Source organism: Pleurodeles waltl, chromosome 1_2 (genome assembly GCF_031143425.1).
Source record: "Pleurodeles waltl isolate 20211129_DDA chromosome 1_2, aPleWal1.hap1.20221129, whole genome shotgun sequence".
Classification (NCBI taxonomy): domain Eukaryota; kingdom Metazoa; phylum Chordata; class Amphibia; order Caudata; family Salamandridae; genus Pleurodeles; species Pleurodeles waltl.
Window position 1 is genome coordinate 1,001,375,488 of NC_090437.1, and position 14,041 is coordinate 1,001,389,528.

Consider the following 14,041-nt stretch of genomic DNA (forward strand, 5'->3'; position numbering starts at 1 on the left):
CACATACTTTGCATAAGTCCACCATCCAGTGTTGAGTTCGGAGTGTTACAAGTTGTTTTTATTTGAAGAATCTTTTCGAGCGAAGTAAGATGTGCTTGTTTTAATCACCTCACATTGAAAAACAGTTCCAACTAAGATGCTCATTTGAGAAGTTGGATAATGTTCAGTGTCATATAAGATATGTTAATTATTCTACAAATAATTTTGACGTATATTTTTCTGCTTATTTTCTGATTTTGTTTTTTTAGACTAACCTGCACAAATAATTTGAGGAAAATCGTATGCAAATTAAAGATCAAATTATGGTTTTCCGTGCTAAAATTAATAGTCATTTCACTTGGTCAATCTTTTTTTTGTAGATCTGCTGGACAAGTGGGCTATCTCATTGCAGGCATGAAAGATGTTGAAGAAGCACAAATAGGAGACACATTTTTTCTACAAAAGCATCCAGTGGAACCCTTACCTGGCTTTAAGTCTGCCAAGCCAATGGTCTTTGCAGGTATGTGCATAAATATATGCCACGCTAGATATATTCCGTAAGGAAATTTATTAGGAGTATCTTCAGGATGAACTGACAGAGATGCAGTGTTACAGCAACTACCAAGTCTCCTTTTCAGAAGTACACATTCTACTCTATACATTCTGCATGTCACCTCATAATGTAACATTCTACATTTCACCCAGCACCTGACATTATCAACATCCCAACAATGTGGTATCATGTGTTAAAAGAAATACAAACATTGGTTAACAGATACTTCATTTATTTATGGCAAATAGTAGGTGTGTTCATTCAAAGGGATATTCCAGTATTGCATGTTTAATACAAGCAAATATTCAAGTGTGCTTTGTGGAACTAGCTCTCCCTTTAGGAGGGGTATGAATGATTACACAATGTCATTGAAAAGTATTTCCATCAGCTCATGTATATTTGTAAATTTTTGCATAGTATTGAGTAGTGTGTGTTAATAAATGTACTTTTTCCTTTTTCAAAAGAAAAAGCACAGACTGTATAATCATTTATTGAGTCTTATTCATGAGTCTCATTCACAAGATTACTTGTGATTACTAGCTCACACCACCTCCCTTGAGTAAGCCTTGGACTGCTCTGCAAAGCTACCTTATGATAGTCAAATGCTACAGTGGGGTGTTTGGTTCCCAGCAGTGCACAAATGTGGACCCATTACTTGTGCAGGCCACACAACTAATGATCCATTTTCTAACATGAGTTGTACTGGGATCTCTGTAGGCTAAAGCTTTTTTTAATTGATGTCTTGGTTTGTGATTATTTGTAATTCATAGGTGATTCTATTATTAGATAGTGCGGTTACTGGAATATTGTAAAAGTATGTCAAAGATTAGATCAATTATATCAATTTAACCTTATTCAAGATCATGTGGAAAAAACTGGGTTTTCAGAATTGTAGGATAGTGAGGAAGAGAGATTACTATAGATGACACAAGCCAAGACATTAATACACATTTTATAGTTTGTAGAATAATATTTAGCAGACCTCGAGAGAGGTTTTGATGGAATCTATATAATGGATGGTATTATTTTTACTGTGTCTAAAAAATATCCCCCAGATACTTGGGAAGGTGATTATTCTTTTTTACAAGGTCAACAAAACAGGGCACAATCTCTAAGGGTTCAGGAAATTATCATTCTTTGTGATTACCAACTGTATAAAAGAATTGGATGGATTCACTGGGGTATAAATGAGAAAAATGCATTGATATATCAATTTAGACCTGGAAAAAAAGTGATGCAGGGATTTGATATGGTAGATGTAAACTGGAAGAACAAGATATGTATATATGATAAGAGATGTATTTATAAGAGATGCACCCAGTCTATGGTGCTCAAGGACACAGTGGTGTGCCTGGCCAATGTGTTATTGGCCAGCCCCCAGGCACCATTATGTCCCCAGAATCTTTTATAAACCTACAACCTACAACTGCAAAAGAAGAACCCTAGCAAACAATCGAAAAGAGCTTATCATTGATCAGGTTGGTGATTTCATTATAGGTAACCTCTATGCATTGTCATTTACGTTTTTCCTCCCTCTGCCTTGTCCTTGATCCCCACTCTGCAGAAAGTGGATTCCTGATACTTCCTTTAAATCCCTGGCAATATTGTGGTGTTGCCACCATGGAACAACTTCGCACATTATTTGTAAGGCATTCTGTGGGAAAAGTGGTTGTGACTCATTTATCTTTTGGATTTTTGCTTTTGGACTACACAGTTTTTGGATTTCTGCTGTGAGTCTCAATAACTGAGTCTTATACACTGTAAGCCGCGTTAAAATGCAGTGTTAGTGCTAGTTGCCAGTGCTTACCTTTTAAAACAAGGTCAGCTGCTGCCCAGCTAGGACTGGTTGCACATGAACATGTGTGCACATGTGTGACCTGAGTGAGCAGCACTACTTTACTACTCAGTTAGGTACCTGTACCTAAGTAGTCTGCTGTAGAGGGCATCCATCCAGGATTGGTGCTGATCTGCATAGTCTTTGTAATGTAAATGGGGATTCATGATGTGCATCTGTAGTGATTTACTGAAAAGTGTGTGTGATTCACTGAATTCTATATTATGGACAAAATCTATACCAAATTACGTTTTTGCCCTAGTTATGCCTAGAGGCTAGGATGAAACATCAATTCTATGGTAAACAGTGATCGCCAGTGTAAATATGATATTGGTTTCATCATATCTGTACCCCACTGACAATTCCAGTTTTTCTTAATTCATGGTGCCAGCTCCTTGGTTAACATATATGGCTTTGCATCAGCTGCTGGGCCTAGTTAATTACTCTGCTGGGGGAGCAAAGCTTTCCTCACACAAAAGGGCAATTTCTCAGTGATTAGTCCTGTTCCTGGTAAAGGAAAAATGAGGGGCAGAAAATGAATATGCTGGTGATCCTTTCTCACTGCCCCAGGCAGCCAGACATCTGGAGCCAATCACTGGAAGGGCTCTCCTTTGGAGTTTTGGAGGAAAGAAGAAGAGAGAGAAGATGGAATTTTTAGGACTTTCTGAGAAGATCAGACCGCTTTCTGAAGTGCTGGGACACTTGGACTGAATGCAATTTTTTGGATCTACCTTTCATGTGGCAACCCCCTTTGTATAGATTAATAACACCCTGGGAGGAGATTGACTGTCCCTGGGGGCATACCAACGACCCACCCACAGCCGTGAGCGAGGGATATGTGAAGCAATCTCCCCTGCTGTCTGCACACATCTGAGCCACGCATATGGAGCTCTGTGGCTCTCTTACAGGCCCCAAACAATGGTAAGCAGATGACCTGTGGTGCAAAGCAGCATTTAAAGAGATTGTCTTAGGAATCCAGAAATCTCTCATATGCTCCTTTAAGCGTTTAAGGGGATTGTCCTATAAACCCCAGTCATGGGCTTGACATTTTCATACTTGGTTTGTAGTAGCCCATGAAGAATATGGGCATGCACCTCCAATGGGCTTTTGGGGCTTCCAGGAAGGCAGCAACTCCCACAGAAACCTGACTCAAGAGTTTAATTTGGAACGGTATATCTCTCAGGGTGTTATATTTTTGACCCCTGGAAAAGTATTCAACTCTTTACGCTTTTCTGGGTAGTTTGTTGTTGGGTGATAAGGCTGTGAACAAGTAAAAAAAAAAAAAAAAGAATATCATGCACAGTATATTGAATATTGTAGTGCTTTTATGACAATGATGACATTGACACTAGAACAGTGTTTATATTGCTTAATGTTATTAGAAGATTGCATTTCTGCTTTTATGATTGGATTGGTACCCGACAAAGCCAGTAGGCCTGACATTTAACATCTACACCAAATTACATTGTATTAAGTGTATGTGGGGGGGGGGTGTTGTGGTTTTAGGGTTCAATGCTAGCTGAAATACTAAATATTAGGGGGTGTCCCCTTGGGTATTTCCACCTACTTCATGTAAGCACTTCTGAATTATTGTGTTCTGTTGAGTAGTGTGTGTAATAAAATACTTGTTTTTATAATTAAAACAACTGACTGGACAGGGATACTAGCTCTCAGCACCTCCCCTCAGTAGGCCTTCCACTGCTCTTGCTCGTTGAAGGAAGCTTGTGGTTATTCCTTTTCATTCCCTAACTTGTTACTCCAAGGCTGTGGTTATTCCTTTTCATTCCCTAATTTGTTACTCAGTTTGGCAATTACTTGCATTTACATAAAAACAGTCAATATACGTAATGAGTATAGCCCACTAAACTTATAAATTTTGACCTAAAGTAACATTGCAATCTTACTGTGGTTATTCTGTTCAAAAGTTCCACGTTTGCATCAATCTGTTACCTTTATGTATGTATTTTGATCAATGCATAATTATATGCCCACATTTAAAATGATTTCTCTCCTTCCATGTTTACATGTCAAAAACATTATCTGATGTTTATTATCATGCAGTATCAGATTTGCCCTTTATTTTCCTTACCTTTTTATAGGAATGTATCCAACAGACCAGTCTGAATATAACAATTTGAAAAGTGCTGTGGAAAAACTAACACTAAATGATTCCAGTGTCACAGTGCATCGAGACAGCAGCCCTGCTTTGGGTGCAGGCTGGAGGTAAGTCCTTCTGCATCAGTTTGTTTTACTTTGGCATTATAAGTATTTTTTTTTTATTTCCTAAATTATCTGTTTGTAGTGTGTTGATCAGTGATTCAAACAAATTTGTCACTGACATGTTTCCAAAAGATGGGAACCTTCTGCCAGACTAAAAGTGTCAGATGAAAGAAATGTTGTACACTTTGATGATTCAGCATCAAGTACTGAGATCAGAAGCCGTGTGACACCAGGCCTCCTGTTACTCCCCCCTGTCTAATTTGTAATTTCCTGCACTGCGTTTGTTTGCACTATGTATTTTTAGGTGAGGTATGAGGCAGCTTTAGCGCTCTGCCAGAGTATGTCAGTTATGACACTGGGCATTTTGTGCATGCCTATTTTGCAGTACTGATTGTCAAGGGTCTTCTCCAAAATTGCAGCCAATAAGAAAGCAGTCCTCTGTGTCTCCTGTTGGGCACTGCATGGGAGTATTTTGCAAAAATTCCCCTTTTCTGTTGTTCAGCTGATGTCAAATTGGAAGATACCAACATTGATGGACTGCTGTTCGTTACGGTGGCTATCTTAGTACTCTGTTACTATTTGAAGATGGCTGCAAAGTTCAGAACCAGCACTGAATATTACAACTTTCTTTAGAATAATATTACCATTTTGAGATTGCCCCCACATTTAAGACAGAAAATACAACTTGTTAACTGTAGGAGAATGTGTTATTAGTTAGGGAGGATGCAAGTCCAAACTCTTGTTAGGTACAACACAAAAGTTCATTAATTAAACCTGAGCTTAACATCTGGTAGCTATGACACAGAGCAGACAGTCTAAAAGTATGTAGCACTACCAAAACAAAAGTCACAACACAATAAAATCCCGCAATCAGTTTCTAAAAATATTTAATAAAGAAATGATACCAAAACCACTAAATCTAATAAGGGGAATCAGAAATATGAATTATGAAAACGTAAGAAAGAGCCCAGAAAATGTAGAGCGCCAATCAGAAGTCACAGGACCTAGGTGTAATTTCAGGTTTCAGGAAAAGTTGAGTGGGAAAAGTCAAATGTCTCGGCTGCCAAAGTCCTCTTGCCAGGCAGATATTTTTGCGCCTTCTCCAGGGCAAGATTTCTACCTTACAATTTTTTTCATGAAGCTCAAATAGCCACAGCTGACTGATCCTTGGAATCACACTTCTCTGTTCTGGATTCAAGCAGGAGCGGATCCAGCCCTTCAGGGCTCTAGACAACACAGATAGCAGGGTTAATTCTATTTTGTTCTTCTGCAGGTCTAGATGTGTTCTGATGAGCTGTGAGTGTGGTGCCACATTTGTGGGATTCACTAGCCAATGGGTAGGGAGTGACTGCTCAACACTCCCTAACAATAAGAAACCAATGTCCAGTCACAGCACATCCTGTTACTGCAAGCTATCCCACAGTCTATTATTATGAGGCATATCCAAAGTGACAGGCAGAACCTTTCTGCTCTTGTTGATGGCTGGGATGACAGCCAGCGGAAGCTTTAGGAAAATCAGCAGTTTCCTCCTTCTCAACCAAAGCAAACTGAATCTAGGACCATCTCCTCTCCTACTGGGCTGTTGCAATGGTGGGTACAAAAGGCAGAGGAAACAAATGTTTCTCTTCCCCAGATCTCCCTTTATACTTGCCTATTAATTGGTAGGTCTTACCTTGATCCCTGTGAAGTTAATTAAGTTGCTGAACCCTCCCAAGCTGGTTTCCCTGAGCTGATAGGAGCCACGTACCTCACATCCAGGCCTTCCTGCCAATAGGCCTAAGCAGAGCAGTTTTCAGATCTCATTAAAGAGAAACACTAACGGGGATAGCTACTGGCAGTCTAATGCTAGGTAGCCCACTGGAGGTTCAGGAGGACAAAGTCTGTCTTTGCAAAAGTCACGTATTCTAAATACTTAAAAACATTAAAAATATTGGTGAATCATTCCGGTAGATTGTTTCAAACCAAAGATAATGATTTTATTGTGGACTTTAGCTTTTCTCATAGGACAGCTATAGCCCTTTACAGTAAAAATAGCTTGTGGAGACTAGTCACTTTCAGTACATGCCAAAACAAAATGCTTGCATGTACCACTTTTAAATACTCTGGTTCAGGGATGACCTGCCTTGGCTGTTCATGCTGGACTGTTCCCATTGGTGCAAGGTCAAGATTGATTTACATTTGGCTGGGTCCAAACTAAGGTGCCATAGTATGAAAACTAATGATGGTCTGAGATGTGGCACCAGTTATTACCAGTTGCTAAAATTAACTCAAACATTCCACCCATCACTTTGTTTGTATACTTCAGTGAGTCATGGGTATGCCCAAACTTGGGTCACATGCACACTGTGCCACTAGAACTAAGCTATACCTGGCTGATGAGCCCTAATAAAGGCAAAACCGGTTCTGGGTTACCTGTGTTTTGTTTCAGGGAGGCTCTGACCTGGCAGTTCAGGCTGGACTGTCCCCACTGTAGCAGGGTCAAGACTGATTTGGAAATGGCTGTTTCCAAATGGAGGCGACATGTTGTGCAAAATAACGATGGACTGGATGCGGCCTTGAGTAATTACCAGTGGCTTTGATTATTTCAAGCATTCCACCCATCACTTTTCATAGCAGGCCAGATTGTGTTATGCTTTCAGCTTTCCAGTGGAAGACAAAAATACCCCTTTTGGGGAAGGGCTAGGCCCTTCTACCAAGGGGGCACAGCAACCACTGACGTACTTCAAAGAAACTCCGGATTCAATGAGATGTGATCTATGAAAGTAGGTCCATACTTTCATCAATCTTTAATGACATAATTCTGAAGGCATGGCCAATGTACAGGTCAGTTGAGATTCCACTAGGAATCTCTTTGCGTATAATGGCCACATCTGTTTGTTTCCCTTCTGACGTGGACATCTTTTTCCAAACACCCTTCTTCAAATGAGCTTGATTTTATTTATCCAGTGCCTTCATATATATCAGTGTAGGAAGGACAGGAAAAGAACAAAGGGTCTTTAGTGGGTGGTTATAGAAATCAGTTGCTATTAATGAAATCCTGACCTATATTATGATGTTAGAAATGGGGTCTTTGGTTGACAGTCAGGTTACCCCCTGTTCAAGCAAGGACCCTCACTCTAGTCTAGGTAAAAGAGAATCATCCTCAGTTAACCCTTCCTTGCCCCCTTGGTAGCTTCACAGAGCAGTAGGCTTAACTTTAGAGTGCTAGGTGTAAAGTATTTGTACCAACACACACAGTAAATGACACAACACCAGTTTAGAAAAATAGGAAATATTTGTCTAAACAAAACAAGACCAAAGTGACCAAAATCCACAATACAGAAGTCAAGCTATCGATTAAAAATCAAAAAGAGTCTTTAAGTAGGTTCAAACACACACTAACGCTGTCAGCGTGAAAAAGTACCTTGGGTGCTTCAAAAATAACCCCGCACGGGTGAGTGCGTGTCAAAAAGGGCTTGCGAAGCGTTGATTCCACTCACGAGCGGGACCTTGCGCCAGGTCGGGTGCGTCGTTTCTTCTCTCCGCAGGAGAGTGATGCGTCGATCCGGTCAGCACTCTCGGGTCCGGCAGGCCTTGTGTTGTTTTTCCACGCCCAGCAGTACTTGAGTCGGAAATACAGCCGCACGATGATCTGAAAAACCCGGAGCGCGGGTGGTGATCTCCCAGCCTCCGTCAGCAATGCTGCGTGTCGTTTCTCCTGCTCCGTGTGTCGATTCTTTGGTCGCGTTTCCTGCGAATGTCTACTCTCAGCTGCGGAGCCGGCGGCGCGTCATTTCTTCAGCCGCAGATCGGAGTTGCGTTGATCTTTTCCCCGCACACACTCTGTGCGTGGATTACCTTGTCTTTAGGCTGCCAGCTTCTCCTTTCAGGGTCCCAGGAACTGGATGGTCACCACAAGGCAGAGTAGGAGTCACCCCAGAGACTCCAGGTGCTGGCAGAGAGAAGTTTTTGCTGTCCCTGAGACTTCAAACAACAGGAGGCAAGCTCTAAACCAAACCCTTGGAGATCTCTTCTCAAGATGGAAGCCACACAAAGTCCAGTCTTTGCCCTCTTACTCTGGCAGACGCAGCAAATGCAGGATAGCTCCACAAAGCACAGTCACAGGCAGGGCAGCTCTTCTTCCTCAGCTCTTCTCCAGGCAGAGGTTCCTCTTGTTTCCAGAAGTGTTTCTAACGTCTATGGTTTTGGGTGCCCTTCTTATACCCAATTTCTCCTTTGAAGTAGACCTACTTCAAAGTAAAGTCTCTTTTGAATGTGAATTGAGTGAATTTGAAGCATCCGTATCCCAGAATAATCGTGCCAGTCTCTTTTCTGGATTTGGTGTTGCAGGCTATTTGTGCCAAGAGGTTTAGAAGTCGTCGCCCTTCGTGGGTACGGGGTAAGGAGTCTTAAGTCTCAGTTTGCGATTCTTTGAAGGTGGTAGTTGAGCTGAGAAGCGGTATCCAGTCAGTAAACTGAGACCTTTACAACAAATAGAGGAGGCTTGTCTATTCTATGGTCAGTACACACCATTAGTCCTCACTGACTCAACAGGATTCACAACAAAAAAGAAGAACTACTAACTCTTGGAGTGGTAACTTCTCATGGCTTCCATCCCCAGCAGTCTTCTTTTTATAATGCGCCAACAGAAAATACATTCTCAGTTCCCACAGTGTGGCAATCTCTTAAGTCTCCTGCCAATCTATATCTTGGAGGAGCAAGAGTCGATCACTGCTCTCATTCTCAGGACACTCATGAGCCTCTTTCAGTATCAGATGTTTATCTCCTCAGTTTCCTCTGGACTTTCCCATCTGCTCCACATCATGGAAGTTAGAATCCATGAATGGCAGACCCTACCTATTTGGTCATTCCAGCCAGAAGCTGTTAATTCCTTCGACTTCTCTTGTCTTGAATGCAGATTTGCTTTAATGTTTTCCCCGTCCCCAGCCTGGACGCCTGCTACAATGCTCTAAGACCAAATCCTAAGTTGACATTGATCCCTCAGATTCCTCTGTCATACCAGCTCATGCCTACACCAGTCTCATTTCTGTGTACTCTATCATATCGTCGGCCTACTCCAGTGTGGCTGGACAGCTAACCATGGTGCAGATTATGAGGCCTGAGGGCCAGTGCAGTGCACCAGATCTTGACTCTCTTGTGTAGTTAACTTAACTACCAGTTCCAACACTGTCCCCCGAAAAAAGGAGCAGTGTGATAGCTGCTTTATCTCTCCTTGATTCAGTGCTGTATTTTTGGAGGTTGAACAGCTCCTTTGTATGGGTTGCTCGAAGTGCTGTTCTTCACCTGCAACTACGGTTCTCTCTAAGACCTGAGGCCCTGGTGCCGTAGGTCTTCCCAAGATGATGTGGCTTCTGCTGTCACCATAGCCGCAAGGATTGTTTCATCACCTTTCACCTTCATCCATTGTGCACAGGGCTGCTATGCGTAGGTGCACATGACAACTGCCCTGTGTTGTAATGTATTGAGCATTCCAAGGCTTTAACCGTCCTTGCCATATAAAAGTGCTGAGCACTGCTTCTGTTTCACATCTTCCCCTATCCAACCCACCCTAACTGTGCAGTGCTGACAGTGAGTGCCAGGAACCCACTTGGAGCTGCAGAGCCACCCATGACACAGCACAGCGATGCTTGAAAAAGACACATAAGTGAAATGACTTCACACGAATGCAGAGATTTCTGCCTTTTCCGACAGACTTGGAATAATGTGTCCGTTAATATAAGTTCCAATCAGAACGTTCAGGTATTCCTTACTTCCGCTTTCCCCATGTGTCATTATAGTACCACTGCATCAGCAGATTGCCAAAGCGCCCCAGTTATTGGGTAGAATGATTTAGCTGCTCTCCTTATATTCTGATATTATTTTTTTTACTAGCATATTAAACTTAGAGAGAAAACAAAACCTATACTTGTTAACACAGTTAAGCTGGATAATCCAATACGATGTTATTTGTGTGTGATATATCCAAGCTTCTACATGACACTGTCAAGGAATAAGCCTTACAGTTCGACCACCTCGGGAAAATCAAAACCTAAAAAGGAGGAATTTGACAATTCAGTGACCCTCCAATACTATCCTGTTTCTGTGGACCAGAAGCAAAGGGCATTGACATCTGTGCATTTTTTCTGAGGATCGTAGGTCCTGAGGGACTGTCCCGAAGAGCAGTGACAGCATCAACCCTTCTACTGAAGCTGGTTTTGCTATTGAGTTCAAAGACCGCTCAAAAGATCCGAAGAAGCCTTTTTATTTTGATAAGTTGGCAATCTTTGGGCAACAAGCAAAAAGCTCTTAATGATCAAAAAGCCATTCTCTCCAGGAAAACCCCAGCATACTGTTTTGTGGTGATAGTTGCTGCTTAAACGGAGAACGCTTATTTCTCACAAACGTACAAGACTAATGGCAAAGAAGTACCAATATCTCTGTCTCTTCCTGAGAAAGGCCACAGCTTTTGGAGCAACGAGCCCATCTCCCACGGTCCACTTTTAAGTTGTAGCTCCTCCTTCACAGCCAGTAGGGCTCACTCTGCAGCATGAAACGGTCGGAAGCCCGATTACACACGATCCAACTGCATGTTGTCTCCAATAATCCTTAAGAGTTGAATATTGATTTGCAGCAGAAGAATCAGCTTACGTTTTCTTTTTTTAATAGGGGGATAATAAGCGCTTGTTTTCACACTGCTTGAACAGTAAGATATGCATTCAGAAAGGCACTACACAGCTCAGAAATGGCAATACTTTTAGGTGGAAAGGTAATAGAGTTATTGTGAGGGGGGCAGGTATCCCTAGGAGAGCAGGTTTCCAGCACTGGAGGTCTTTCAGTAGATTCTCTCACAACGGTGAAATTAGTCAAGGTGGTTAATGATACAGTGTCTTGAATGAAGGCCAGGGTGGCCTCCTTCTGAGAGGCCCAATCAAATGTGCCCTGAATATTCAGTGTAAAAGAAATCTGAGTGAGATGTAGAGATCAGATGGAGGCTGAATAATGGAATTATTTTACCAAAATTATATGTATACTATACTAATAGGGGCATTCTGCTTGCCATCTTCACCCTTTGGTACGTTATTGTGTTGTTTACAGTTTTTTCTGCTCACTACGGCATACGCATGAGACAGTGGGTCAGCCTGATTCAGCCATTGGCTAACTTCACTATGAGTGATAGCATTCTGCCCTTTCAGCAGGAGCACATTCATGCACTATGTAGTGCCAGGTACAACAGTGGCAGTCTGCTTTTAACGACCCTAAATTATTTTTCATTTTAGCCAGTTTTTTTTTATGAATGAGGGCTCAGCAGCTTTCTCAACAATTAAACTGTGCAAAAAGTATCATAAAGCAAGCATGGACAAAGGCAAAGTTGTGGTGGCCAAAACCGGACCTACTGGCCTTGACACTGTTTGTTATCCTTGGTTCTCAGACTTGGTTCTTGTATCCCAAGTTACCCATATACCTTTAATTTATTAGGAGTACATAAGTTCTAGCATTTTAGTACATTTTATTAGTGTCATGTATGAATTTGTTTAATTATTTTGTATTTATTATTATTCTTTTTGTAATTGTCTTCCATGTTACAGTCTTAATGTTTAAAATATGATTTATGTATGTTACTGTGGTTTATTTTTCTAATAAACTTAAAGGTAGTTGGAGTAAAAATATACCTTTGATATAATAGCAGATAGTAACAGGTTGTTTATTCTTACCTATAGCTTCTATAAAAACATGTGTTAATTAGATGTTGAAATAACTGAAGATGCCAAGTAGATGTGCCTGTACTATTCACCTATTGTATGTTTGTGATAGGCTTGGTTTTCTGGGCCTTCTACATATGGAAGTTTTTAATCAACGTTTGGAGCAGGAGTACAATGCATCCATCATCCTGACTGCCCCCACTGTTCCTTACAAGGCGGTTCTTTCTTCAGCTAAACTGATTAAGGTATGTCTTTTGCAGAGACTAGTGCGTGGTATGCACATGTATTTGAATAACAAATTTTACAAATCGTTTACATTTGGATTTACAAAGAGCCTTTTGGCCTTACTGACCTGAAATGTATTTGAACATGACCTATAAATGGTGAGTGAATAACAGGTTTACATAGGTGCATAAAAATGATTTTCATGTCCACATCAAACCGATATAGCACAATCCGTTGCGTTAAGCTTTATTCACTGTTACACCACCAAATTCCTGGTACTTGCTTATATAGAAATCCGTATCCAAAATAAACCCACAATTTTATGACACTTAAAAATAAGCTGCCCTACCATAGAGTCTTGATATCCACACATTATTCCCTTGACCAGTCACTCTGCACACACTTTCCCTCATTGTATTTGGTCATATATGGCCTGCATACACTTAGTCACACCCTTTCCACCCTTTCCACCCTATGCTAAGCTGTGCCTGTCATCATCCAAACTCTGGGCCCCATACTATCAAGTAATAGTAATGGCATTTAGGGAAAGCTGTCATCCCAAACTTCTCAGCAGCAGGTAAGAGCCTGCTGAGAGTCCAGGGAAGATACAGGCCATGTTGCTGATGGATAGGAGGGATGGGGTGTAAAATGAATAAGGCAATTAAGGGATTTCTTCCTGGTGGGGGCAGTGCAATCCCATCATGCACTGCTGAGACTTCGGCTCCTCCTGCTCTTCTTTGCCCTCACTGAGAACACTACACACCCCATGGCGCAATGGAGCTCAGCGTGGCTGAAACCTAAAAATGCTTTGTACGGTGATTAGAAAACCAGCTTTCATCTTTGCCTTCATCATACAGTAGTGGGCCTCGCCAGGATCCTGTGAGGCCATGGAGCTGGGGAAAAAAGAAACAAAAAAATCTTTCTGACCGCAGCAGATCGTAGTTCTAGTGCAGTGGCCACTGAATTGAGCCTGATTTCTGTGCTGTCGGTCAAAGAGATATTTCTGGATTTTGTCTTAGAGCCACTGCTAATGCTGGTCTGCAGTCTGTTATTGACGAATAGGAGAGCTTTCAGTGGGTGAGGCTCATGAACCCCTGGATAATCGAGGCATTGGGGGAGACACTTTGATTGTTAGTATTGCACACGATTGGACTATTTCTGACAATCGTGGTCTCAAAAGAGTAAAGTTATAGCTTTTGTTCTTATCTCTGACTTTGTTCACCCCTCCAGCGACATTTATTTGCAGTAATCACCATTGTGGGGTTTTGACCGCTTGGGATAGCTTGACTCATAAGGTTCAATTTGTCTAGAGGTTCACCTGGCAAGTTAAAGTCCAGATCCCTGTCTTGAGTCCTCAAACAAGAAACAACCAGCAATTTCGGGCAAAATAAACCAGGAGAAAGGCACTAAGAGGTGAGTCCCTCCCTCTTGCTGCAACACTGAAGTGCATCCAAACACCTCTATGGGAGTAGGTTTTGATTTCTTCAATCTAGGGAGTGTATTGGCAGCCTTTAACCAGGATGCCCCTATGGTGGGATTGAATTATAGACC

General features: G+C 41.6%; 1 protein-coding gene across 2 annotated transcripts in view; it reads left to right on the plus strand.

Annotated features, from left to right (window-relative positions):
- Nucleotides 1-14,041, plus strand: part of GUF1 (GTP binding elongation factor GUF1) — a 155,367-nt gene that overhangs the window by 73,949 nt on the left and 67,377 nt on the right. For both annotated transcript variants that reach the window (XM_069201744.1, XM_069201746.1), the window contains 3 exons: nt 360-499; nt 4,466-4,589; nt 12,378-12,510. In XM_069201744.1, coding sequence (XP_069057845.1) covers nt 360-499; nt 4,466-4,589; nt 12,378-12,510 — 397 coding nt within the window. The remainder of the gene's footprint in view (nt 1-359; nt 500-4,465; nt 4,590-12,377; nt 12,511-14,041) is intronic.